Source organism: Herpailurus yagouaroundi, unplaced genomic scaffold, assembly GCF_014898765.1.
Source record: "Herpailurus yagouaroundi ecotype Mexico unplaced genomic scaffold, PumYag 166, whole genome shotgun sequence".
NCBI lineage: Eukaryota > Metazoa > Chordata > Mammalia > Carnivora > Felidae > Herpailurus > Herpailurus yagouaroundi.
Genome location: NW_024412407.1, coordinates 1,678,597 through 1,706,172, shown reverse-complemented (window position 1 = coordinate 1,706,172; position 27,576 = coordinate 1,678,597). Strand labels below are relative to the sequence as shown.

Sequence of the window (27,576 nt, the reverse complement as noted above, 5' to 3'; positions counted from 1 at the left end):
TTAGCACTAGTATGTGGGTGTCTAATTAGAGTCCTTAGAATTTCAAGGTGAAATATATGGATTAAGACTATTTTCATTTTATCATGAAGGCTAGCTAACAGCTTGAATTTTAGTGCATGATTTTGAGGCTAGACATTTATAAAGATTAATTGATTTTCAAAGTTTGGGGACTTTGGAGCAGATTTTAATATTAAATATTAAGTAGATTATATTACATGCATATTGTTGGCTAGGCACCGAGATAAATACTTTCCAAGCATCATGTCACTTACTCCTGACAACAACTCTGTGAGGTGATTACTTTTACTCCCACTGAGGGGTGAACTCATTTGTCCAGAGTCACCCAGCTATGAGGTTGAGTTGAGTTTTGAACCTGAACAATTTACCTGCAGAGCCTTTATTCTTAACTACTAAACTGTGCTGCCTTCCTGTGAAGGAAGCTTTTAGAATGTCTTCCCTTTGAACTCTTAAAAACTGAGAATGAACTGAAGGTTGATGGGGGGTGGGAGGGAGGGGAAAGTGGGTGATGGGCATTGAGGAGGGCACCTGTTGGGATGAGTACTGGGTGTTGTATGGAAACCAACTTGACAATAAATTTCATATTAAAAAAATAAAAAATAAAAAGGAAATGCTATGTATACTAATAGTGAAAAATTTAAAAAAATCTGTGAGACTAATAAAAGGCGGGATGACTATTTAAATAAATTACTATTACACACTTGGGAAAAAAAAAAGAATCTCTTCCCTTTGAAACTGAGGACAACTTCCTGTCAAGTGGGGTGGTTTAGAGCAGTCATGGGAAGTGAGGGGTTAGGTGGACGGGAATATCCAGAGGGAGAGGATCTGAAGCTTGAAAATGTTCCCCAGTTGTCTTCATTATGTCTCCCTCTGTCCCTGAAGTGAGAACCTCTGCCCTAGGCATCCTACCTGGATTAGAGATTCTGAACATGATGCCTTCAAAAAAAAGGAGGCCTTCTCTAACTGGGTGTGGGTGGTTCATTGCCTGTAACCCAAGGCAGCCTGATATTTTAAAAACAAGTGTCCTCAAAGGCAGACAATGTTTTATCACCTATGTATGGCTTATACCTGCCATGAATGATCTGTGGTCAAGGTTTTATCTCAGTTGGTTTTCCCTTCACACTTTTCATTTTGATTGCCTTCTACAAGGAGGGTAATGCCATTTATATATTTACCTGAGCCAGGTTTATAAGGTTGCTTGGTTGCAAGGTATGTATCTCAAAGTCAAGTAGATAGGATATTCTGGATTATGTGCTCTTGCAGGTTTCTCTTCTCCGTGTGTACATTTGTTCAACAAATATTTATTAAGCACCTAACTCACAGTTAGGAGGAGGAGGAGAAGGAGGAGGAGGAGGAGGAGGAGGAGGAGGAGGAGGAGAAGGAGAGAGGTAGTTGAACTGGAATTTCGATATATTAGGATAAATGACAAATGAGGTAAGCCCGTGTGCTATGACAGTACACAGAAAGGGCAGCATAAGGGTCAGGGAAGCCTTCCTGGGGAAGCAACTTCTGAGCTGGGAATTGAAAGATAAGGAGGGCTTAGCTAATGAAGGGGGCAAAGAGGGCATTAGAAGCAAGGGAACATAATGAGTGTAGAATTTCGCAGCTGGAACATGAACTGCGCAGGGGATGAGGCTAGAGGAATAAACACAGGTCAGGTTATGAAGGAAGGGCAGTAGGGAATCACTGAAGGGTTTGAAGCCTGGGGGTGGGGTGGGGACACCTCAATCACATTTATAGTGTATAAAGGTTCCGTGAGTTAAGAATGGACCTCCTTGTCTATCTCGTGTGCTTGTTAGTAAATCAGAACATCGGAACTGGTGGGTGGCAAATAAGGAATCTTGATGGATTTGTAGATGGAAGGGCTGACCCAATAATCTAAGGGTTCCTTTTGATAACCTTTAGAGAAGAATTTTCAAATTTGACTTGATCCTTCTGTCTTTGAAACCCCCTGACAATACTCCCTAAAATTCTTTCAAAACCAAAGCCTGAGTAGGGAGGAGAATGGGGGCTGTGTGACTTTGTTTTCTCTGTTCTCCACTACTCATTTCCGGGGCATTGCTGTGAATTGTTCATCCAAAGCCTTGCTCCCCATGAGGAGGGGACCATTTGAATAGCAGCAGGGGAGTAGAGGAAGGAGGAACCACACGCCGGGTTCGTTCATTAAGAAAATATATTTGGCATATTCAGACAATGGTTTGAGCGAGTTAAAAATAACTCCTCGTGAAAAATTAATAGGGAGTTATAAGTGAGTGTTTTAATACAAGCTCACAGAGCAGGGCAGATTCTCCAGGTGGCTGGCGGCTGACATCACGGATGTGTTTATAGAGCACGGGGTGGCCAGAGAGGAGAGTCGTCTGCAGAAGTGAGCTCACCTTCTCTCCCGGAACCCAGAGAGGGAGGAGACAGAAAGAATTGTTTTGGTTGTGAGCTACTGAGCTAGGTGACTTATTTCTTTCTCCTTACCCATCACACTCTCATAACTGCGGACATAAAAATTGTAGTGAATTTTGCCTGGTTGCTTTGGGTGAAGTATACTGAATGTCAGAATTCATAAAATGGCCTTTCTGGTTCTTCTCCTTTCTTAGTAATGGACCCTTGTTGGCTGCTACACTCATTTCTCCAGTGTTTCTTCGCCCGACAGACTGCTCCTCTCATTCTTACAGGTAGTTATAAAGGCCCTGCTCCTTTCTCCCACTTCCTCTCTTCTTACAGCGCCTCTGTGGGCCTAGGTAGGTAAAGCCAAGGGTTGGACTGTACTTTCTTTTCCATCAGTACAGCTAAATGGATGATGCAGAATGAGGAGAAAGGAAAACAAAGTGATGTCTGACCTTGGGTAGCTGATTTTGGGGCTAAGGGTGTTAAGACTGGGGGACCAATATTTGTATTTTAAACTCAGATGATATTTAAAAAATGGTTCTGTAATTGCAATGAGGCCCTTTAGGCCGTGAATTAATGTGTCATAACTCACGCCCAAGCACTGCGCAAACATCCCGCGTGTGAATTATTGCACAATAAATTCATGCCCTGTTGTGTCTTACAGCTTAATTAGTACATGAAGCTACATGAGTTAGACGAACCCAAATGGGATTATGTCATGTGGTGCGTAAAAAAGCAGAATGTTGGGAGGTATTTGGCACTTTTTCTGGGGGGAAAGCAGGGCTGATTTTTCTGGAGTGTCCTCTGGTGTCAATTTCTGTGATTTGGGGCTGCAACAGGTGACATGTGACTTCTGAGCTTTGGTTGGTTGGTTGAATATGGGTTCAGTAAATATCTATTGTTTACTATGTCTTAGGCATTATGGAGGGATAGCACATATAAGATGAAATACGAAGCAGCAGCTTTGAAACCTGAGCACCCGAACTCGGCAGCCTCAATTCAACTCGGCTTAACTCAGCCTCACTGAACCCAATCTGAGACTCTCTGCTCACTGGGCTTGCTACAGCACTCCGATCCTAGAACCCTCTTCAATTCCAGCTAGAATGTTGTATCAGGCACTTCGCAGATTTGGTCAAAAGCTGGTACGGAGACATACACTGGAGCAATACGTGGCTAAGATTTCCACTGCCGGAAGGCCGAGCACTCTGGATATAGTGGCCTTGGGTGTGGTCAACACAGTGGGTGCAGGTGTGTATGTCCTGGCTGGTGAGGTAGCCAGTGATAAAGCAGGACCATCCATTGTGATCTGCTTTTTGGTGGCCGCCCTGTCTTCTGTGTTGGCTGCTCTGTGCTATGCAGAGTTTAGCGCCCGGGTTCCCCATTCTGCTTCTGCATATCTGTACAACTATGTCACTGTAGGTGAACTCTGGGCTTTCATCACTGGCTGGAACCTCATTCTCTCCTATGTTACTGGTGCAGCCAGTGTGGCCCGGGCCTGGAGCTTAGCTTTTGACAACCTGATTGGGAACCAGATCTCTCAGACCTTGCATGAGAGCATCCCACTGAATATTCCCCATGTCTTTGCAGAATATCCAGACTTCTTTGCCATGGGCCTGATGTTGTTGTTCACCGGACTGCTGGCTGTCAGGGCTAGTGAGTTTGTCTTGGTTACTACAGTGTTCACAGTGGTGAATGTTTTGGTTCTTGGTTTTGTCATCATCTCTGGCTTCCTTAAGGGGAAACTGCACAACTGGCAGCTTACGGAAGAGGACTACATAATGACCATGTTTAGACTCAATGACACTTCTCCCTTGGGCCCTCTGGGCTATGGAGGATTTGTGCCTTTCGGTTTCCAGGGGATTCTCCGTGGAGCAGCGACCTGTTTCTGTGCATTTACTGGTTTCGACAGTGTTGTTACCATTGCCGAAGAAGCCCAAAATCTCCAGCGTTCTGTCCCCATGGGCATTGTGATTTCAGTGTTCATCTGCTTTTTGGTGTATTTTGGGGTCTCTTCAGCACTTACGCTTATGGTGCCTTACTACCAGCTTCAACCTGGGAGCCCCTTGCCTGAGGCATTTCTCCATATTGGCTGGGCCCCTGCCCGCTATGTCGTGGCTATTGGAGCCCTCTGTGCTCTTTCTACCAGCATCTTGGACTCTATGTTTCTCCTTCGTTGGATGACCTTCGTGATGGCAGATGATGGCCTCCTGTTCGGTGTCCTTGCCAGGATAGACTCCAAAACAAGCATCCCCATTGTGGCCACTGTGGTCTCGGGCATTATCACAGCGTTGATGACATCCTTCTTTAGACTCACTGATCTTGTGGACCTCATGTCATTTGGGACCCTGCTTACTTACTCCCTGGTGGCTATTTGTATTCTCATTGTCAGGTATCAGCCTGAATTGAATGATGAAGAAAATGAAGCAGAGGCACAGGAGGAGAATGGGCCTGCAGCAGAGAAGCTGACTCTGTGGAGACTATTTTGTCCGGGCAGCTCCACCCCCACTCCACTCTCTGGCCGGGTTGTCTACGTTTGCTTCTCACTGCTTGCTCTGCTCCTCCTTCTTCTTTGCTTGGTGCTGGTCCAGTGGCCAGTTCTACTGCTTTTTGAAAACCCACTGTTGATTATAGTGGTTGTGCTACTCCTGATTCTCATCACTGGGATCACTGGGGTCATCTGGAGACAGCCACAGAGCCCCACTCTCCTTTACTTTAAGGTCCCTGCTCTGCCTTTCCTCCCAATAATGAGCGTCTTTATGAATGTTTACCTTATGATGCAGCTGACACTTGGCACCTGGGCCCTCTTTGGTGTCTGGATGCTGATTGGGTTTGCTATCTACTTTGGCTATGGGATCCACCATGCATGCAGGATTAACCCCACTTGAGTTAGGACCAGAATTGTGGACCTTGAACTCTGCAGTGCCTGTACATATTCGATTTTACATCATCACACCTGGATGCTGTCTGGTTTCCTTGCACAATAATGGAGGGTACTTTGGAGCACAACATCAATGGGATATTGATGGGGAAACACTAATAGAGCTCTGTATGTATTGTGAAGGATGTGTCTTTGCTCTTTCTCATCTTTAAAAAAAGGTTTTTTTTTTTTTTTAACTTATCTGCTTTTCAATTGTGTCTGTAACTGTTTACTGGTTTTAAAAAGTTATTATTAAAAGAAACTAGAGGGGCGCCTGGGTGGTGCAGTCGGTTAAGCGTCCGACTTCAGCCAGGTCACGATCTCGCGGTCTGTGAGTTCGAGCCCCGCGTCAGGCTCTGGGCTGATGGCTCGGAGCCTGGAGCCTTTTTCCGATTCTGTGTCTCCCTCTCTCTCTGCCCCTCCCCCGTTCATGCTCTGTCTCTCTCTGTCCCAAAAATAAATAAAAACGTTGAAAAAAAATTAAAAAAAAAAAGAAACTAGAAAAAGTGTTTTTGTTTTCTTTGGGTAAATACCCAGTAGTGGAATTACTGGATCATATGGTAATTCTATTTTTAATTTTTTAAGGAACCTCCATACTGGCTCAATAGTGGCTGCACCAACAGCCACCAACAGCACATGATGGTTCCTTTTTCTCCACATCCTCACCAACACTTGTTATTTTCTTGTCTTTTTGGTTTTAGCCATTCTGACAGGTGTAAAGTGATAACTCATTGTAGTTTTAAATTGAATTTCCCTGATAATTAGTGATGCTGAACATCTTTTCATGTGTCTGTTGGCCATCTGTATGTCTTCTTTGGAGAAATGTCAATTCAGGTCCTCTGCCCATTTTTAAATTGGATTATTTGTTTTTTGTGTGTGTTGAATTGTGTAAGTTCTTTATGTATTTTAGATATTAACCCCTTATTGGATATATCATTTGTGAATATCTTCTCCCATTCAATAGGTTGCCTTTCTGTTTTGTTGATGGTTTCCTTTGCTATGCAATAGCTTTTCACTTTCACTAATTTGAAAAGATACATGCACCCCTATTTTTATTGCAATGCTATTGACAATAGCCTGGATATGGAAGCAAGCTATCCATTGATAGATGAAAGAATAAAGTTGTGACACACACACACACACACACACACACACACAATGGGATACTACTCATCCATAAAAGAGAATGAAATCTTGCCATTTGCAATGACGTGGATGGAGCTAGAGCTTATTATTATTATTAGAGTGCATGAGGGGGGGAGAGAGGCAGAGGGAAAGAGAGAGAGAGAATCTTAAGCAGTCTCCATGCTCAGTGTGGAGCCTGACAGGGGCTCAATCCCATGACCCTGGGATCATAAACTGAGCCAAAATCAAATCGGATGCTCAACTGACTGAACCACCCAGGAGCCCCTCGAGTATGCAAAATAAGTCAGGTAGAGAAAAACAAATGCCATATGACTTAACTCAGATGTGGAATTTAAGAAATAGAAGAAATGAATAAACAAAAAGACAAACAAAAAATCCCCCCCTAGATTCTTTTTTTTTTTTATTTAAAAAAATTTTTTTTAACGTTTATTTATTTTTTTGGGACAGAGAGAGACAGAGCATGAACGGGGGAGGGGCAGAGAGAGAGGGAGACACAGAATCAGAAACAGGCTCCAGGCTCTGAGCCATCAGCCCAGAGCCCGACGCGGGGCTCGAACTCACGGACTGCGAGATCGTGACCTGGCTGAAGTCGGATGCTCAACCGACTGCGCCACCCAGGCACCCCAAGATTCTTAAATACAAGGAACAAACTTGGTGGTTACAAAAGGGGAGGTGTGTGGGAGAAAGGGTGAAAGAGATAAAGGGAATTAAGAGTGTACTTATCTTGATAAGCACTGAGAAATGTATAGAATTGTTGAATCGTTATATTGTACTCCTGAAACTGTATGTTAATTATACTTCACTAAAAAAGTAAACTAGAAAGAGACAAAAAATATATATAACTGAAATATGGTCCCTTCCCTTAAGGAGCTTATATTCTGTGTTTTTTTTTAAGTGTTTATTTATTTATTTTGAGAGAGAGAGTGCATAGGGGAGGGGCAGAGAGAGAGGGAGAGAGAGAACCCCAAGTAGGCTCTGCACTATCAGCACAGAGCCCGATATGGGGCTTGATTTCATGAACTGTGAGATCGTGACCTGCCAAAATCAAGAGTCAGATGCTTAACTGACTGAGCCACCCAGGTGCCCCAGGAGCTTATATTCTAATACAAGGGGTAAAGCATAGCTGCAAGTGTTGTCATTAGTAATATACAAATAAAGGGTCTTGGAAATTTGGAGTGGAGGTTGATCATTTGTGGCTGGCACAGTGGTGAGGGTTGATCGGTGAAATCAGAGAAGACTTTGTTGAGGAATGGCATTTGAGTTGGCTCTCTTTAGGGACAGATAGGATTTTGCCATAAGTGGGCAGCAGGGAGAGATTGTAGCAGAGAGAGAACACCAGGAAACGTACAGGAAAATGAAGCAGAGGCTTGGCTGTCTGAGAGGGCAACAGGCCATGCACAGGTGGATTGGAGCCAGAGCCTTCCTCTGAGCACAAAGCACTTTGGCTTTGAATCCACCACCCATGCTGAAAATCCCTGGGGTTGGTTTTTTCTACTTGCTAATATCAGTATCCCTGGATTTTAAAGTTTCTCTACTATTGTCTGCTTTGGTCCACTTGTTCAGAAAGTGCGTAGTTGAGAGCCAGGTGTCCTGGGTTTTGTGTTTCCACCACTAACTAGCAATGTGGCCTCGAGCAAGCCACTCAGTTCCTTCAACACTCTGCTTATTTATCTGTAACACAAGAGGTCACAACTGATCATTTCTTTAAAAAAATTTTTTTTAATGTTTTTATTTTATTTTTGAGAGAGAGAGAGAGAAAGAGAGACAGAGATCGAGCAGGGGAGGGGCAGAGAGAGGAGACACAGAATCCGAAATAGGCTGCAGGCTCTGAGCTGTCAGCACAGAGCCTGATATGGGGTTGCAACTCACGGACCATGAGATCATGACCTGAGCCCAAGTCAGATGCTTAACCGACTGAGCCACCCAGGTCCCCAGAACAGGACATTTCTACAGTTCCACTTAGTTAAAAAATTCAAGGATTTCCTCTGTTTTTTCTGTCCTGTTATTCTCTCAACTAGGTCTGTCTACTGCATGAAATCTAAACCTGTATCCTGCCCACTTTTCACGATGACCCACTGTTGGAGCAATAAAGGTACAGTAAATAACACCCCATGGCCCCCCTCCTATGTTTGGAACCAATCGATAATCAAGATACAGAGACAGGTGGTTAAACTGTCAACTTTAGACAGACTTACTCATCACGAGTAGTACTGAGCACCCCCGGCCATCCATCACAGTAGAGAGCCTGCTTTTATTAGATTTTTTCTCATGTATGAGCAGGTTGAATGCATGTGTCCTGTGGGCAGGTCAGCCCTGGATAAAAAAAGAAAACCAACAAATCACTGGAAGAGGCTGAGCTGGGCATGCTCAGTGCTGTCTCTTCAGCTCACTAATCAGGTACAGTGAGAGAGGGGGTGTGGAGAGAGGCCAGGAATAGTACTCTGCTCAGTGGTTCTCAAACTTCAGTGAGTGTCTGTCACCTCACCTGAAGGGCTTGTGAAAACAAGCTTGTAACAGGTTCCAGGTGATGCTGACACTGCTGGTCCAGGGACCACACTTTAAAAACCAAAGCTCCTGCTGAAGCCCTTCCACATGTAAAGATGAAGTGAGGGGAACAAAGGTGCCCTTTTAACATTTACCTTCATTTAATGAAACATTTAGATTAAAATACCATTGTTAAGTCTTTCACAGTGGGGAAATCATAGTGAATCATTTCATAATGTATGTGTATATCAAATCATCACAATGTCCACTTTACATAGCTTTACAATTTTATATGTCAGTTATACTTCCTCACTAAAGCTGAAATAAAAAAAATAAAATACTACGGTTATCTGTGTGTCTTTATTTTTTCTACTAGATTGTAGGCCATAGGTAAGGAGTGTATCTTGTTCACTCCCCCAGAGCATCCAGCTGGGGGCCAGGCACATAATGAACATTTAATCAATTTATGTTAAATTGAATTAAGCCTTACATGTGTCTTTGGTGTAGAAAATTCTCCCTCTTCTCATGCTAGCACTGTGCTACTCCTTTAAAACTATCTCCTAGGACAGTCTCCTTGACAAATGGCATTTCTCTCCATTTAGAACCCAGCGTCTAGAACTGTACCCAGGCACTTCTACTTTTGCCTTTGTTTGGCTATGCCTGAGTTCTGGTGACTATCCTATCCTGTCTGTTCCAGCACAGTGGAATCTTGCTCAGGGCAAGAGGGGAGGTTCTCTCCTTCCTCTAGACCTAGCAGAAAGAACAGTGTTGTTCATTCAAAGAGCAACAGGGAAAATACAGCCCTGGGGCAGGAGAATGCCTGAACCTACCTCCTCTGGTCCCTCTCCATCTATTCCCATGGGATTTGGGGAGGAGCAGGAAGTAGTGAAATTGATAGAAGACCCAACCCATTCTACCTGACTCCACAGAATCCCTGAAGTCTAGACTGTCTCCAGCGTGGGCACAACAGACATCTTTCTTGAAGCAGTCAGAGTTCTATGTTTTGGCATAGAAGGACCAGTGTCTTTCTATTTATGTATGGGGCCTGCCCTGAGAGAGGGGGATAGGAAGCTACTGTCTTACTTGTGGAATTTCTCATATTTGCAACAGGGAGCAGTTGACTCCAGAGAAACCTGCTGGAGGGAGAATTACCATATATTTACCAACTCCTTTAGACGCTTTTTGAGAGACTGCTGAAAAAACCTTGTGAGATCATCTAAGATTCTTTGGGGAGAGAGAATTTATACTGTATGGGGAGAAAAATTGGACTGAAATAAGAGGAATTAGGAACTGGTTAAGGATTGAGACATCATGACTTTGGAAGGGAAGGTATGAGTAGAAACTGAGAAAGAGGTATTGGCCAACAGAAACTTCCTGGAGGAGGATGCCTATGGAGAAATTTGGGAAATAAAAGAAGGATAGGTGAGCTGGAAAAGAAATGGGACAGTAATTCTAGGCTACACGGACCTTTAAGAGTCATGAAAGAATAAGTCTTGTGAGGGATGTGTTTTTTCACATTTGAAGGGAATTTATGAGCCAGGTTTGTATTTTGCATTTGTGCCATGGAGTGAGATTTCTGAATCAGGAAGATGAGATATGATTCTTATTGCAATCTGGAGGATAGACAGGATATAGATAGATAGACTCTTCCTGGGAGACAGTTGTAGAAACTACTACAGTCATCTATCTAGATCCTTGCTCTTCAAAGTATGGTCCATGGACCACCAACACGAGTGCCACCTGAGAGCTTGTTAAAAATGCAGAATCTTAGGCCTCATGAATCCGACCCAGACCTCATGAATCCGAATCTGCATTTTCAATAAGCTCCCAGGTGATTTGTATGCTCTTTTTGGCTTGAGAAGCACTGGCCTTAAATGATCGATAATACATGTCTGTCCTCACATGAGCACTATAGAAGGCCTGAAAACTTTGGAATTGGGAGTCTAAGAGGAGGGGCCTAGGCTGGGGAAATTGAGTTTGGGGAAGAGGGAGAAGTGTGGGCCCTGGCTCCTCTTCTGTCTCCAGGCCTCCCACGCCAGTCACTATGCCAGGGTTTGGCACTCTGCCCACTTTGGGAAAATACCTTGCCATGCCCACGCTGGAGTCTGCCTGGTCCTCAGGGGCTCCCCTGGGGCAAGCATTGCGTGGGTCATGACTGCTGCCAATTTTGTTTCCCCTACTTCATATGTTGGACTGGAAGGGACTGGGGAGGTCATATTAGTCATGCTCCGCCTCAGGGTTGTACTGTCCCTTAGTCAAATGAGTGATAATTTGGTGATACTAATTGAAGAGACTATGGGGGTTGGAGGGACTGAAATAGGAGTTCTTAACTATCCTGGCAGTTAAGATATTATCATGATATTTTCATGTCTCAAAGATATTTATTTTCATCTTTCAAAAGTTTAAGGAGAGACCGGATGACTGGATAAGGGGTTACACCCTGGTAGGGACCAAATTAATGCTTTTAGAGGGATCTTTTGATGATTTTTAATGGGGTAATAGCAAAATACATGGGACCTAAAATTTCAGAGACCTAGGGTGATAAGCAATAGAACAATGTTATCATGTGGATGTTGGAGAATTTTCTTCAGCTTTTGAGGGTTTGTGTACCTCGCCCCCAATCAGATGAGTCATAAGGAGAGGCCAATGTTGAAAGAAAACAGATTGAGATTGAACATAAGGAAGAATTTTCTGAGATTAAAGGATGACCAGGGGAGATGGGAAGGTGCAGTCTCTGGCCATGTGTATGGCTGTCTCACTTGGGTTTGGAATGCTTCAGATGGTCTTTTGCCCAGAATGAGGGAAATACACAGAATGAACTCTCATTATCTTTTTTATCCCCAGAATTCTCCAGTCAACGCCTTAAATGAGAGGCTGAGGTGGATGTGTGGAGTATGTAAGACAGGCATGGGAATGATGAATGACGGAAGAAAAAAGCAATCTTATTAGAACATTGAAATCTGCTAAAAATTTTAAAACAGGGCTTGGATTTAAGAGAATAAATTGCATTTTAGGGCTTGAATGAGAGTTTTAGGTTTCTATGTCTTTCCATTCTCCAGGTACTTATCTTGTTCCATTGATGAGATTTTAAAAACTCATAAGGAAAAAGAGCAACTCTTTTATGTATAACTTCTTTTTAAAAAAAAATTACTTATTTTGGGGCGCCTGGGTTGCTCAGTTGGTTGGGTGACCGACTTCAACTCAGGTCATGTTCTCACAGTTTGTGGGTTTGAGCCCTGCGTCGGGCTCTGTGCTGACAGCTCAGAGCCTGGAGCCTGCTTCAGATTCTGTGTCTCCCCCTGTCTCTACCCCTCCCCTGCTCATGCTCTGTGTCTCTCTGTCTCTCAATAATAAATAAACGTTAAAAAAATTAAAAAATATATTTATTTAAATTCAAGTTAGTTAACATACAGTGTAGTATCAGTTTCAGGAGTAGAACCCAGTGATTCATCACTTACATATACTACCCAGTGCTCATCCCAACAAGTGCCTTCCTTAATGCCCATCTCCCATTTAGCCCACCCCTCCCAACCTCCCTTCCAGCAACCCTCAGTTTGTTCTCTGTACTTAAGAATCTCTTATGATTTGCCTCCCTCTCTGTTTTTATTTTATTTCTCCTTCCTTTCCCCTATGTTCGTCTGTTGTGTTTCTTAAATTCCACATATGAGTGAAATCATATGATATTTGTCTTTCTCTGACTTATTTCGCTTAGCATAATACTTCTTTCTATCTCCAATGCCCATAGAGTGATGATGAAAATATAGCTATCATATGCGAATACTTTGTCCTATACTTTGTTCCAAACACTTTCCATCATCACCTATTTAGTACAGAAGTTCAGTGAGGTGTGTATTGTTATCCTCATTTTACAAAAGTTGAATCTAAGGCTCAGAGAGGTTAAGGTATTTGTGCAAAGTGATTTGTAAAGCTAGGATTTGTACCAAGTTTGAGCAAAGCTTTTGCTGCTAACCCCTAAGCTGTAGTCTGCATGGAATAGCAGCTTAGTACCCTTACTAAGGGATAGATGGCCATTGAAACTTGATGGCATAGAGGTAATTGAAAGACAGCGGATAATTCCAAATAGTGAATAATGAAAACACAATTTCTATTTGTTTTGTGGCATGTAGTCAGAGACACACTTAGTGACACATGCAAGCTTCTACTCAGACATTCTCTCATTCACCTTCACCGTGCCCCACCCTGCAGTCAGGAGCTTGGGAAGGGGGAGAGGCTGCGTATATTATGTTCATAAAGCAACTCATTGAAAGTCATGTGTATGTGCCTACTATATGGACATAAATGTTTGAATTTGAGTGGAAATATGCACCAAGGAGTGGGGTACGTTTATCTCAGTAGGTCTATAAACATGAACATATTTGTTAGACTTTTTGGGTATGAGGTGTGTGTGTGTACAAATCCTGAAGGAGTTAAACCAGCTATAAGGAACTGGCTGCCTTCCACCCCTGGCCCTGGTTGATGTGTTTGTACCAAACCCTGATATTTATTTTCATCACCTCTCAAGGGAACCTCAATGAGTTTTCTTTCTGGGAAGTTTATGGCTAAGATGCTGGGCTGCTTTGGGGCCCCTATAAATCTGCTATAATCAGAGGAGGTTTGTAGAGAAAGAGAAACAGCAGCCGCAAGGCAATCCCCTCCTGTCTTTTACTTTCTAGCCTAATACACAGCCGCCCTTGTATGTACACCACCCACGTAACCACCTCCCCTCTCCTAGAACCCCCTCATGGGAGGTACTAAGAGGAGTCATTTCATTTACTTCTTTGCTTCCAAGTAGGACTCTCTATTTGAGCCATCCCAGAAAAAAGAGAACTAAAAATTATATAATTAAGGAATCTAGGGTTGAGATTGTGAGAAACTGGTCATTTGTGAAACTAATTTCCATAGAAAGCAATGAGCTTTGACAGAAGCAGCAATGGTAAGAGGAGTTGAACGTCTCTGTTTACTTCTTTTTTTTTTTATTTTTTACATTTTTTATTTATTTTTGAGAGACGGAGTGAGACAAAGTGAGAGTGGGGGAGGGGCAGAGACAGAGGGAGACACAGGATCTGAAGCAGGCTCCAGGCTCCGAGCTGTCAGCACAGAGCCCGACGCTGGGCTCGAACCCACAGACCGTGAGATCATGACCTGAGCCGAAGTCGGACGCTCAACCAGCTAGCCACCCAGGCGCCCCTCTGTTTACTTCTTTAGAAAACTTGAAGCAAAGCTCCTGGAAGCAGGAGGCAGGACACATGGTTCAAAGGCAAACACAGCACAGGAACTCCCCTCCTCCAGCTTCCAATGCCGGTAGTTGGGAGATTTTTTTATGAGGGATTTTTATGACAAACTTTACTTTACATTTGACATTTAACAGCATCTCTTGTCCAGAGAAGGAGGAAATATAGATATTTATTGACGTAGAGTGTCAGAAGATCGAGGAAAATTGACTATGGAGATAGAAGGAGGAGGAGGGGGTTTCTCTCTTTCTCCAGGTATGCAAATTACCTAACTTAATTTGTGTAGCATATGCTTTTCTGTGCTTTGTGCTCTTCTCGGTAATGAGATTAAGAAATCATTTCATTGTTAATAAAGAACTCAGTGGGGGGAGAGAGGAGATGAGAGACATATAGATGGAGGCATAATGGGTACCCTGTCCCATTTGAACCATATACCCCTTAAATAAGATCAGATGCAAGACAAGTGGGGATAAATGGAACCCAAGGTGGGGCCCAGGTCCTGGCTCCTATCTTTTCTGTTCAAAGCCTCTGGCTTCTGCAGTTTTATCTTGAGTTTTGCTGGTCCTTGCATTTCACTCTCTAATGATAAACAGAATTCAATATCAAATGATGCCCAAAGTCAAGAAATCCTTCCCAGTAGCTGTGTCTTTTCCTTGGAATTCCATCCTCCCTATCTCTGACTACTGAATCCTACATAATCATCATGGTCCAGTTTAAACTTTTTAAAAAATGTTTTATTTATTTGTTTTTGGAGAAAGACAGAGCATGAATGGAGGTGGGACAGAGAGAGAGACACAGACTCTGAGGTAGGCTCCAGACTTTGAGGGGCTCACACCCATGAACCATGAGCCGAAGTCAGATACTCAACTGACTGAGCCACCCAGGTGCCCCCATCATAGTCCGGTTTATTTTTAAAAAAATTTTTTTAATATTTATTTATTTTTGAGAGACAGAGAGAGCATGAGCAGGGGAGGGAGGGAGGGAGAGAGAGAGAGAGAGAGAGAGAGATACAGAATCTGAAGCAGGCTCCAGGCTCTGAGCTGTTTGTTAGCACAGAGCCCGACGTGGGCTTGAACTCATGAACTGCAAGACAGTGACCTGAGCCGAAGTCAGACGCTCAACTGACTGAACCACCCAGGCGCCCCCATCATAGTCCAGTTTAAATGTTACCTCCTGCCCAAGCCTTCCTGGATAATCTGCATCAGAAGCAATTTATTTCCCTTGACCTCCTCCAGTCTTTGTGTCAGTCTTTCTGCACACTGTCTTCAGTGGTAGTTACCGTGTGTCTTCCCTTTCTCCCTTACTCAACTGTAAGCTACTAGAATGGGGAGACTGTACCATGTATATTTTTATATTCTCTCTGTAGTGCTTAACACAGAGCTAAAGAATTGTTAAATAACTTTTGTGCATGGCATACAGTTGTAGGGAAAGAGGCTATGGGTGGAGATGTAGAATAGGGGCATTATGAGTATTGATTAAGGGTATTATTGTTAATAAATGGACATGATACTTTCAGATATAGATCATATTATTAGGAAATTTTTATCCCACCAGTAGATTTATTCCCATATAGTCGATTTATTCATCATTAATCCTTTCTCTCATTCAAATATAGAGTTTTCCTAGTGGGAAATAGACAATAAGCAAGAAAACAAATGTTCAAATAATTACAGATTGTGTTAAACACTCAAAGGAAATAAACAGGATCTTGTGATAAAGAATAACAGGGAATTTTCTTTAGGCGTGGAGGTTAGGAGAAAGACCTTTGTGGTCTCTGTAATATATATATCCTACTATTATTATGAGTTAATTCAATTTGTAACCTGAAGAGAAGTAATAATAAAATCAATAACAGAATAAGAATAGCAGCCTTCCCACCAGGGGGCGTTTTTGTCAACCCAACCTTAGGTTTAGTTTCTTTGGTCCAACTTCCCAGCCTCCCCTCTGCCTTGGGAAGTGGGGAAGTCAAGGCCCTCCCCTTGCCTCGGGATGGACCCTGCCCCCTCTTCTCTAGCCTAAGAGTCGGCAAGCAAAACAGGTGTTAGGAGCTTTGATCTTATTAGAGACTTGGAGACAGATCAAGGTACAGGCCTCTGAAATAATGCCCCAGGACGTGAGAAGCTGGGGAAGAGATGGAGGCAGAAGTACACAGAGAGGCAAATTGCTGTCACAGAGACTCCCTTTTACCTCCCGCCTCGGTGTCAGTGGGTTCTGGGCTCTGTACTTCACGGGGGAGCTGGTCAGGGCTTTCGGCTTTTGGGGAGTGGGAAGATATCCCCTGAGTGACTTTTGAGACCTGCCCTGGTCACTCTTGGATCCATGCTCCAAAGTTGAAGACAACCAAGGCTGTGAGGAGCACAGAGTCTGCCAATCTCCCGGCAGGCTCAGGTAGTTCTTTAATTACCAGGATCTCCTTTGACTACTTTTTTTTTTTTTAATTTAAAAAAATTTTTTTAACGTTTATTTATTTTTGAGACAGAGAGAGACAGAGCATGAATGGGGGAGGGGCAGAGAGAGAGGGAGACACAGAATCGGAAGCAGGCTCCAGGCTCTGAGCCATCAGCCCAGAGCCCGACGCGGGGCTCGAACTCACGGACCGCGAGACGGTGACCCGGGTGAAGTCAGACGCTTAACCGACTGAGCCACCCAGGCGCCCCTCCTTTGACTACTTTTCTGCTCCCCTTCTCATGGCACAAGTTGGTAGCATTAGTTTCTGCCTCTCGTAGAGGAGAGGTCACATTAAGAAAGGCTTGGGAGTGGGTAAGAAGAATAGGAGACTGGTGCCTGGAGCTTTTATACCCACTAACCCTTTCCTGAGCCCTGTCTCCTGTTGGGATAACACATTTTGGTTGCCGGCTCCAGAGTAGTGGTTTCCTCCTCACAAAGATCCTGACCTCCTTGGTCATGCTGAGGGACACCTCAGACTGTTGAGAACGTCTTACTGAGATTACCAGAAGTTTCTCTCATTGAAATTGTAGCCCTAACCTCTCTTCAGCCTTCACCCACCCCAGCTTCTCTGCGAGTGGTATCCTGCACAAGGGTAAAGGCTGTACTCTTTCTGCTTCAAGAAGAACCCTACCTCTCTGCTCCATAGTCCAGAATTGTGCCTAGAGGACTCGACTCACGTTGCTTTGTTTGAAGAGATACTTGTTGGAGGAGGAAGAATTATACCTCGTTTGAGTTGCTCAGGGCATACACAAGACACACTTCTGAACATCGGATGTGGACAGGCACTTTGGAATTGTGGTACCCACATAGCCCTTGAAGTCAGACAGCCAAGTCCTTGTCCAAGCTGGGCTTGCTGTGCCTGAAGCAGGAGGTATATCTTCTAACATTTGCACTAAGGCCAGCACCAGAGATGAGCTGAAGTGGATTTTACATCTGGCAGGGGACTTCATGCTATGGGTGCAGGGAAACGGGGTAGGATAGAATGAACATTGCTTGAAGAGGAAAAGGAAGAGTGAGGCCAGAACATACATGGAGGCAGGGGAACGGGGAAGCTGATTCCTGAACCCGAGGTGCCCAGATTTATATATGGGGCAGAGTTCATAATCTGTAAGCTGTACTAATACTCTAGTTTCTAGCTGAAGGTCCTTTCTGGAGTCTCTCCCTCAGTGGGCAGCAGCATTATTGGCTCCCTTCTGAGGCAGACAGGATAGGGCATGTAGCTCAGGGCAGGCCAGGGCAGATTCTGGTGCCAGAGCCGACATTAATGCGGGTGAATATGGACATATTTTCTCAAGGAGCTTTGTTCAAAAGATAGAGGACAAGGGGATGGTAGATAGAGGAAGGAAAGGGTCCAATTATCTTTTCTGGGTCCATTGGATTAGGGGATGAGAGAGAAGGGGAGGCTTCAGCCGGAATCACAGTCTCCATTAACCCTTTTCTACCACAATCCAACTGATTGAAAATAGATTGCTAATAACTTCCTTGGTCCTCCGTTCCACATCATGTGAGTATATCTTGTCAAGTTTCCCTTCAGCAGATACTCCTATGACCCATCTCTTCTAGGAAACAGCTTTGAGTCCCAAGTCCTTTCCAGAATAAGGCTCTGCAACACCGAAGCAGTATGTGTATTGGGAAATTTCCCCTTAGACATAAACTCATGTTGTTTTCCTACAGAAAAGCTGTCTGCCTTCCTCTCCATTCCTCTCCCTTCTTCCTCTTTCCCTCCTCACCAGGCCTGTTTCTTTCTATAACCACCAAGTAGAGTTGGGGATAATGTTCTATACATTTTATTCCTGCTACTCTTGCTTCTTCAGTCTTTTGATTCTCCCCCTGCAATGTCTCCCTCCTCACCTCCTATCCTGGTAACTCTGCTGTATTTACTAGTCAGTCATTTGTGCCTTCTTTTTCTCTCCTTTCCACTTCTCTTTCACTCTCAACTTTCTTAATCTATGATTCCAACTTTGAAGAGATGGGAAGGTAAGTTTTAAGGACTGCATCTGTGAGGGAGTGGGCTTTGGGCACAGTAAGAGGCATGGTGATCAGACATCAAGAAGAAGCTGATAAGCCCTGACTTGTGTGGCCTTTGGGGCAGGTGCCTTCTCACCCATCTTCCCTAGTAGATGGGGCTGAGGTGCAAGTGACCGAGACTTAAATAAAGTTGGTTAGATTAAGGGATCAAAGCAAAGGTTCCCTTTGGTCCTATAGAACATATTCCTTTATCCATTCGTTCTTCTCAGTTTCTTAATTCAAACTTTTGTTTTGTGGGCTTATAAGGTAATTGGGGATCCTTAAGAAGATAGTATGGGCCAAGGTTATGGCCTCAATTGCAGCTTGATCCCAGCTTCAATGGAGGTTACCCTCTTTGGCCCATATGGTTCCTTAGATATGTATATTCAGCCTTCTGGCTTCACTTCATTGGTAATTAGCTCAGGTTTGAAAGTTGGGTGGCCACATAAACTTCGGGTTTTTTGATGAGTTGTTCCCTATTTTGATTTATCCATTGCCTAATTTTGAGTAGACCAGAATCATCATAATAGGGATGATGGTAATAATGGCAGCAACTATTTATTGAGCACTTATGTTAAGACACTATACATATCATTTCACAATATATACAAATATTAAATAATATCCCATCTTCTGTAATTCTACAAGAATTCTACAAAATAGTTGATATTATTTTCATTTTATAGATGAGAAATGGAAGCGTAGAGAGGTGAAGTTCTTTGCTCAAGAAATTATGTCGATCTGACTTTAAAGCCTTGCTTTTACCCACCACGGCACTATACTGTACAACTGTATTTTGGAAATCTTTAAAAAATTTTTTAAAATTTTATTTATTTATTTTGAGGGAAAGAGAGAGGGAAAGGGGAGGGGCATACAGAAAGGAAGAGAGAGAATCCCAAGCAGGCTCTGCCCTGTCAACATAGAGCCTGACACGGGGCTCGAACTCACAAACCATGAGATCATGACCCAAGACAAAATCAAGAGTGGGATGTGTAACCCACAGAGTCACCCAGGCACCCCTGGAAATCTTTAGATAAAAAGACTTCTTATCCTTAGTGTTGCTGATCAGCCTGAAAACAGCATCAGGAAAATTTAAGATGTATTTACTCTTGGGAGTAGAAAACTGGCAGATTCTGAAGGAGACTGTGGAATACGTTTTCCTCAGTAATGACAGGAGGACAACTGAGAGACCCTTCTGACCAAAGACAGGGGATGCTTTTGGCCATCCTGAGAACAATATCTGGCATATGATAGGAGCTGTGGGTCTAGTGAAGAGAATGCCCTTAGTCGATTTAGCCATGGGGATACTTATGAGAGCCCACGGTAATGCCCAAGTTCCCCTGAACTAGCCTCAGAGGGATGGTGACTCTGAGGTTACCTGTGAGTTTTGGCAGAAGAATGATTATCTGCCTTCTGGATTATTTGTGGCAGAATTTGAATTCTAGACTGGCTTTCCTCAGTGATACTCTCCCTGTTTACCCCTTCAGTTTTTTCTGCTGTATACATCTTCTACTCCCTCTGCAGGGATGTAAACTCCTATTTATTTGAGTCAAATGGAATTAATAAGGTAAATTTGTTATAAAATATTATGTAGTGCTATCTGGTCTATCTGCCTCAACTGAGTGCACAGTCATGAATAATCCTAATCAGCGAATCTTCTGAATTTTGAACAATTAAAATATCATTTTAGTTTGGAAATGATCCTGATGTAGGAATAGGACATATCTTCTGTTCTACAAATTTGCAAAATTTCAGATTAAATGATGGAGCTTCCCTGAGGGGTTCGGATCCTCTCAGGGAGCTGGACACAGTTTGGCTCTACACCTGGCCACCAGGTCCACCCTCTGAACTCAGACCATGACAAATAACCTGCCTAAGCAGATGGGATTTTTCTTTTTGTTAATGAAATTAAAACATTTTAATAATTTGTTTTTAACTGCGTCCTCTGAACCACACATGAGTGCCCATGATGACCAGCCCTGGGCTGGGAATGGGAGATTCTCAGTCACTGGAATCTGCAGCCCTCCACCTGAACAGCTGAGGAAATAGCTCTGCAGCTGGTGAAGGTGACAGAATCAAGCTGCTTTATAGACCTGAGAGAACTTAAGTGAGGGGTGGATGAAGAAGGGGGGAGGTTGGAATAAGCAGGCAGCTTGGGATGCTCCTTGGTACTGGCTCCTTGGCAACGGTTACTTAGCAACCCTCATTCACCTCTCTTGGTTGCCTTCTCCCTCAGCAACTCCCCCCCCGCCCCCCCCCCGCAGCCCTCTCCCCCACCCCCTCTTAGCTGCTGCAAGGAGCTAGAGAGCTTGGAGTGAATGACAATTTGGAGAAACAGCCGCAGCCTGAAGATCTAAGAGGCTCTAAAGAAGATGGATAAGAAAATCGATGCATAATAAAAACTGCAGGCAAAGCCACCTTGACGGAGGGCGGGTGGTTCTCTCCTCCCGCCCTCGTTAGTGTCTCTAGGCTCAAGGCTTCCATCTTAGCCCAGTGTCCTCTCCTTCCTTTCCATCTACCTTTTACTGGTTTAGGGAGGGTTGTTTGCCTTTGGGGTGGAAATAGGGAGCAAGGAACTGAGAAGAGAAGAAAATAAAGTATATGCAGGGTATATGTAGGGATGCGGGGATAAGAGAGGGAGAAGGATAAGGTAGGGATTATAAGAGAGAAACTTTGAATGGAAATGAGTTTAAATTGCACCATAAAGTACTGCCTTTAGTCAAAAGGAAAACCTTAATAATGGAAGTAGGAAGACCCCATGTAAAATGTGTGAAGTTACCTTCTCTGCAAGATATTAAAGGAAAAAATATAAGCACTTTTCTGGAAGGGCTGGGTTGGAATATGGCTTGCATAAATGAAATACTATATTTATAAACATGCCTACTACTGGCACATACGGGGGAGATACCAAGTGTCACCTTCCTTCTTTCTTAGAAGTGAGGGATGGAGGAAAAGACAATTGAGAGGTCTGTGTTGGCCTGATTATCTGTGGAAGAATTCTGTGCCCATGAATATTTTTGGCTTTTACTATTTTCCCGTCCACACAGGTAGGAAGTCATTTCTGATATCAAATTTCACCCCGTTCTGTTGAAATTAAAACATTTGATCAGTTATCGACCCTTTATTCTCTGGTGTTTATTGAGCACCAGCTATGTGCCAGACATATGAAATAGGAACTAGGAGCACTGTGTCTATTTTGTGATACAGGGTCTAACTATTATGCACAGAGGGTAGAATAGAAATTCAGTAGTGAGTGGGGGTCTCAAATGAGAAGAGACTTATGAGAGTGCTTTGAAAATTGTGAAGTATGCCACAGTTGTAAACGCTATTGGTGAACAGATTTATTTCAGGATTTGAAGTTTTGCACTCCACAAGGGAAGAGAAGGGGTACTAAGGGGTGGAACTCATTCACAGCAGGCCAGTCTTGCCGGGAACAGTGCTCTGTTCCAGGGTGCTATGGGGACCTGGGATTATAGTGCTGACCAGTGTAGGATTGAGATGGGAACAGAACACTGCCCCCAACTTGCCTCCCACTCAGGCTTATGTGCTATAATCCTCTTCTACTTGTTTACGTTTCACCTTTTCTCAAACAGGGTCTGTGCTCTTTAGCAAACCATCCCTTTCCTATCCTTCAAACCATTCCAAAATTTCCTTCATTTCAAGGATGTCTTCTTGGATTAGAGGAGAGCTGGTGACTTCCTTGGGCTCACAATGGCTGGACTTGGGCCCCTGACCCCAACCTCATGTTATATCCCTGCCCCACTCCCTTTCTCAAACCCTGTCCTTCCCTCTCATTTTGTATACATCTTGGTCTCTATTCGCAATTACACTTACTTCTAATTTCTGTGGGATATTATTATTATTTCATATTTCAACCTTCTGATTTTTCCTTTTTGATTTTTTTGGGTTCATCTGTCCTTTATTTATTATATCATTGTGACTATATTATGAAACTTGAACGTGCAGGAAGCCTATCTATATCATTTCTTTCTGTATAACTCAGCCCAGAAGTAAGTGTAGACAGATGATGGAGAAAAGCTTAATGATTGTGCTCTTATGTCAGGTTGTCTCCTACATCAATTCTACATCCCATATTCCCACCTTCATGATCTTCCACCCATCACTGCTTGCCTCCTCCCTCCCCAGGTTGCCCATTCTGGTTTTTATAACTCTGTAACTTGGGTTCTTTTTATGCTTGATTCCAAACATAAAACTCTCAAACTTATTGAGGGGGAGGAGGAGCATCAGGCTATACAAGTTCAAGTCTGACAGATACATACACATGAAATTGCAAACGGAGTACCAGATACTAACTGTACATAGTGTAAAAGAGAGCTTGGAATTGGACATTTGGCTTACTTAAGGAAGCTTTCCTGGAGGAGGAGGACACTGAGCAGGACTTGAAAGAAAGGAAGGGATAGATTTAGGTAAAAAAGAGAAAAGGATGTGCTATGCAGAAGTCAGTGTGAAGGTTGGGAGGCAGAAAGAATAGAAACAGGTTTGCTTTGCTTAAAGCAAAGAAGGCATTGTGGAATTGCAGCCTGAAGCTTAAGCTCTAAAGCTTAAGCTGAGAAATAGTAATTTATAATTTTTAAAAAATGTTCATTTATTTTTGACAGAGTCAGAGACAGAGCATGAGCGGGGGAGGAACAGAGAGAGAGGGAGACACAGAATCCCAAGCAGGCTCCAGGCTCTGAGCTGTCAGCACAGAGCCCAATGCGGGGCTTGAACTCACAGACCGCGAGATCACGACCTGAGCCGAGGTCGGACGCTCAACCGACTGAGCCACCCAGGCGCCCTGAGAAATAATAATTTAAAATGAGCGAGGATTATGAGCTACCTCCAGCCCATGAGAAAAGGAAAGATCAGGATGATGGTGAAAGTCATGGTTGATGAGTGTGGAATGGTTAGACCTTAGCCAGAGGCTCTTAGGAAGCATCTCCTGTTGTCCTGATTCTGACCAAAGACCTGGTCAATGACCTGTCTGGGGCGTGGGGAGAGGAGGTGGACGGGAGGGGGTGAAGATACAGGGAACACATTGTTTCCCCAGAGCTTGCATCATAGACATCTTCCTCTTGAACAAAACCCTCTGTTTCCAGCTCCTGCTGACTCATCCCTCCCTTTCCCCTTCTCCCCATTAGAGGAGCTCTCCTGGCCCCGGTGGAGACCTGCCATGGCTGCTCAAGGCAGCAGTGATGGGAGAGGATGCCTCTGCCTCTACTGGGCCGGGACCCCTGGGTTTTATCCTTTTGTGTTTTGTTTGTTTGTTTGTTTGTATTTTGATCCTCACTTGAATATAAAGAAAAATGGAAGGAATGTTTTAGTCATATCCCCTCCTTCTGGGATGGATGACCCTTGATTTATTTCAGTTGCATGGGGAGGTGCTAGACTTTCCTGAGCCTTCTATGGCCACTTTATTACTCAGGTCAGTGTCTTAAGATTTTTGACAGTATCTGTGAGATTCTGGGAGAGGTGGGGGTTGAGGTTGATGAGGAGATTGGACTTCTTGAAGGGAAGTTAAGACCCTGTGACCTAATACCCTAGAAGGCCTAAGCATTTTCAGAAAAGATTAATAGATGATGTCAGGTCTAGGAAATGGTAAGATGGAGAAAATAAATTCTCCAGACTTGGAGTTCTGGGATTAATTTTATAGCTTGGGGAATCCCAGGTAAAAGTAGAGTGGGAAGCTTCCTGGAAAATAGGGGTTGGCATATGTAATTATAAAACATAGGCTGAATACTGAGGATTTTAACAATAAAGATGGAGAGAAAGCCAGCAGTGATTAAGGTAGTGCTTCTCTCTCTGTTAGCTTCCTGAGACCTGCACAGGCTGAAGCTGGAAGGTCCAGGGAGGTTATTCCATCCAACCTGCTTTCTTACCACAACCAAACTGAAATAAATAAAGGAAACAAATATTTACTGAGCATTTATTTGTAGGTGGTAGGCACTGATCTACTCTTTCCATATGTTTTCTCATGAAGTTAAATCCTCATAAAACCTGGCACAGTAGGCTCAGAATTTAAGGTCTCTAATAACTGGTGGAGCTAGAAAGCAAACTCACTTCTTCTGGGTTGAGAACCATTGTTTTTTCCATAACTCTACACTACATTTTCATCCTGGGAGTCTGTTTCTTCAGTTGGCCAGTATGGTGTCTCCAATCATATTATATGTACAATCATGTGCTTAAGGCACTGTACTAAATGCCTTGGGGTGACAATAAGAAAGGCAGAGTCCCGGGGTGCCTGGGTGGCTCAGTAGGTTAAGTGTCTGACTTTGGCTCAGATCATGATCTCATGGTTCGTGGGTTCGAGCCCCGCATCAGGCTCTGTGCTGACAGCTCAGAGCCTGGAGCCTGCTTTGGATCCTGTGTCTCCCTCTCTCTTTGCCCCTCCCCAGCTCACGCTCTGTCTCTCTCTCTCAAAAATAAAATGAACATTAAAAAAAGAGAAAGCCAGAGTCCCTACCCTTTGGTACTTGAAGTCATTTGGGGTGATTATATGTATATCATATACAGTGTATATAAGCAATATATAAAACTTATAGTGTGTATTTAAGTATAGCATTGGCAAACTATACATCAAGGCAGTAAGACAATGACTAGTGAGTGATACAGACAATTAAGTGCTACTAGAATTCTGAAAAAAGAGGGGAAATCATGATGGGATGGCTAGGGAAGGCTGCATGGAAGTGGTAGGATTTTAAAGACAAAATTTAAGACTAGACAGAACTTTCTGCATGAATGGAATGGCACAAAGTTATGGAAGCAGGAAAGCCAAAGATATATTCTGGGGATAGTAAATAGAGCCTTCTCTGAGCTTCTTAAGGTCAAGGATGATATATATTCACATTTGCTTTCTCAACACACCAAAGATATAGTGGCTAGATGTTAAATGCATATTTGTGGAAGGAATGAATGACCCATTTATCTCGCACAGAACATTCATGTGAGGATCTTGTAAGAGATACGAATTGAATGGTAGGCTGTAGTGGAGCCAATGAAATGACATGCAAAGTGGTTTAAATGAGATTATTCTTGAGGCAGTGGGAAGATAGCTTGGAGAAGAGACAGAGGCAGAGAGATCAGTTAGTATGCTAATGAAGTCTAGATGAGAGGCACTACAAGACTAAACTAGGCCAATGGCGTGGGAATAGACATGAAAGGGTGGAGGTACCAGCATTGTGAAAGCATGATGGACAGACTTGGTCATTGAGGGACTTTGATGGGCTAGTGGTGGGGAGGGTGTGTAAGATGGGAGAAGAGGGAAGAAGAAAGAGGAGTCAAAGATGAAGTTGGAGGTTCTCAGCTTTGGCGATTAGTAGAATAGTGGTGATTCTAACAGAAAAAGAAGAAGTTAGAAGAAGAGGCTGGTTTTGGAATATGAATTCTGTTTTAGATTAAATTGCTGGTAGAACCTCCCCACCACCAGGAAAATTCATCATACATTGGAAGTGGAAGGCTAGAGAGAACGGGGTCAGGTTTGGAAGGACAGATTCAGAATTCACCCACATAGAAATAATCATTGAAGCTGTGAAAATAGATGGATGAGATAATTGAAAAAAAAAATAGGTGTCTAGAGGGAAAAGTAGGAAGTTGGAGGTGTCATCACAAAGGAGAGAGTATATTATAGGACCACCTCTAATGTCTTCCGGTGTTGTCACCAGCTCTTTACTTGTCTTGTTCTTGAGAGGTGAGGTTAAATAACTCTCTGGAAACATAAAAGACCCTATGCTCAGCCCTCTGTAAGAGTTCTCTTCTCCACTGAATTCTGGATCTTGACCAGGACAATAATAGGCTGGATTTTCATGGAAAATTTTTAGCTCATCTGGCTGAAACAGAGTCAATCCTAAATAAATGTGTCTGTCTTCCCAATTTTCAACTCCCTAGAGAAGAAGTAAATACTTGGGCAGTTCTGTTTAGGTTAGCTTAAAGTGCTCATGCTTCGATGCAAACCTGTCTTGCACCCATTTATGAAAGACTAAAAACCTCAGTCTGGGAAGTGGGTGGGTGGGGTGGACAGTGATTTGCTCCTGAGCCCCAGACGCTTCAGTTTACTTTTTCACAATTCCCCACCCTTTTTACTTTTCATCCAGAGATCTCAAAGCTCTAAACAAGCCTTGATCCTCCCTGACCCCCTGAGTCATCTTCTGCTTCCATTTTCCCAGATGGGGGCGGGCAGTGAGATACTATGTTTGGGGATGGGTACATGGTGGGTGGGTAGGAAGGTTGGGGGACAGCAGTGGGGATCTAGGTGCCCCTTCCCAATCACAGGGTGGGGCTGAGGGCAGGCATCAAGGTGGTTCTATGCAGTTTGGTTTCAGCTTGTCCTTTTGAGGTTGTTTTATGACTGAAGAGACTCGGATAAAGAGTCCGAGCTGAAGAAATTGAAGAACAAACAAAGCCATAAAAGACGCCGATAAAATTCCTCCCAGCTCAGTATAGTCTTTGGATCTTCTCTCAAAAATCTCAGGGTAATCTGGGAAGGCTAATTAAGTCTCACAGCCCCCATTGGGGGCCAGGGCTGGACCAGGGCAGAACCAAGGTTAGGAGAAGGGAGCACTGAGAGATTTCTCTTCTCTCCCTCTTCTCTCAAGGGACCCCGCTGTTCAAACATCCAGTTTGGAGTTTGAAATAGGACCGTGAGGCAAAAGGGGAATGGATAATGGGAAATATTGATATTTTCTAAGAACTCTTTATTACAGAGTGCTTGAGAATCTGGGGGCAGGATACGTGATGAGGAATCTGAATTGGAGGATATTAAGAATGGAGGCTCTGGAACATGAAAATGGGGGTAGTAACATGGGGGTGGTATGAAAAAAGGGCCTAGATGGGGGTGAAGGCACATGGCCTCAGAGAATGGCAGTCTGAGGGTGAGTGGGTCTGTTCTGGGGGGCTTATGAAGCTAAAGGATCTGTATTTGGGGACCAATAGAACAGGGAGTTCTAGATG

The 27,576-nt window shown here is 43.6% G+C and overlaps 1 protein-coding gene across 4 annotated transcripts in view; it reads left to right on the top strand.

The window, feature by feature from the left end:
- Positions 1-27,576, top strand: part of LOC121038477 (cationic amino acid transporter 3-like) — a 111,448-nt gene that overhangs the window by 17,379 nt on the left and 66,493 nt on the right. The window contains exons 1-2 of one of the 4 annotated variants that reach the window (XM_040487927.1): positions 1,927-2,684; positions 3,314-5,581. The exons of 1 other annotated variant lie outside the window; for it this stretch is intronic. In XM_040487927.1, the coding sequence (XP_040343861.1) occupies positions 3,501-5,282 (1,782 nt within the window). In that variant the 5' untranslated portion in view covers positions 1,927-2,684; positions 3,314-3,500 and the 3' untranslated portion in view covers positions 5,283-5,581. Of the gene's footprint in view, positions 1-1,926; positions 2,685-3,313; positions 5,582-8,478; positions 8,553-27,576 lie in introns of those variants that run through there. 2 more of the 4 variants (XR_005794375.1, XM_040487926.1) reach the window with 2 other exon arrangements.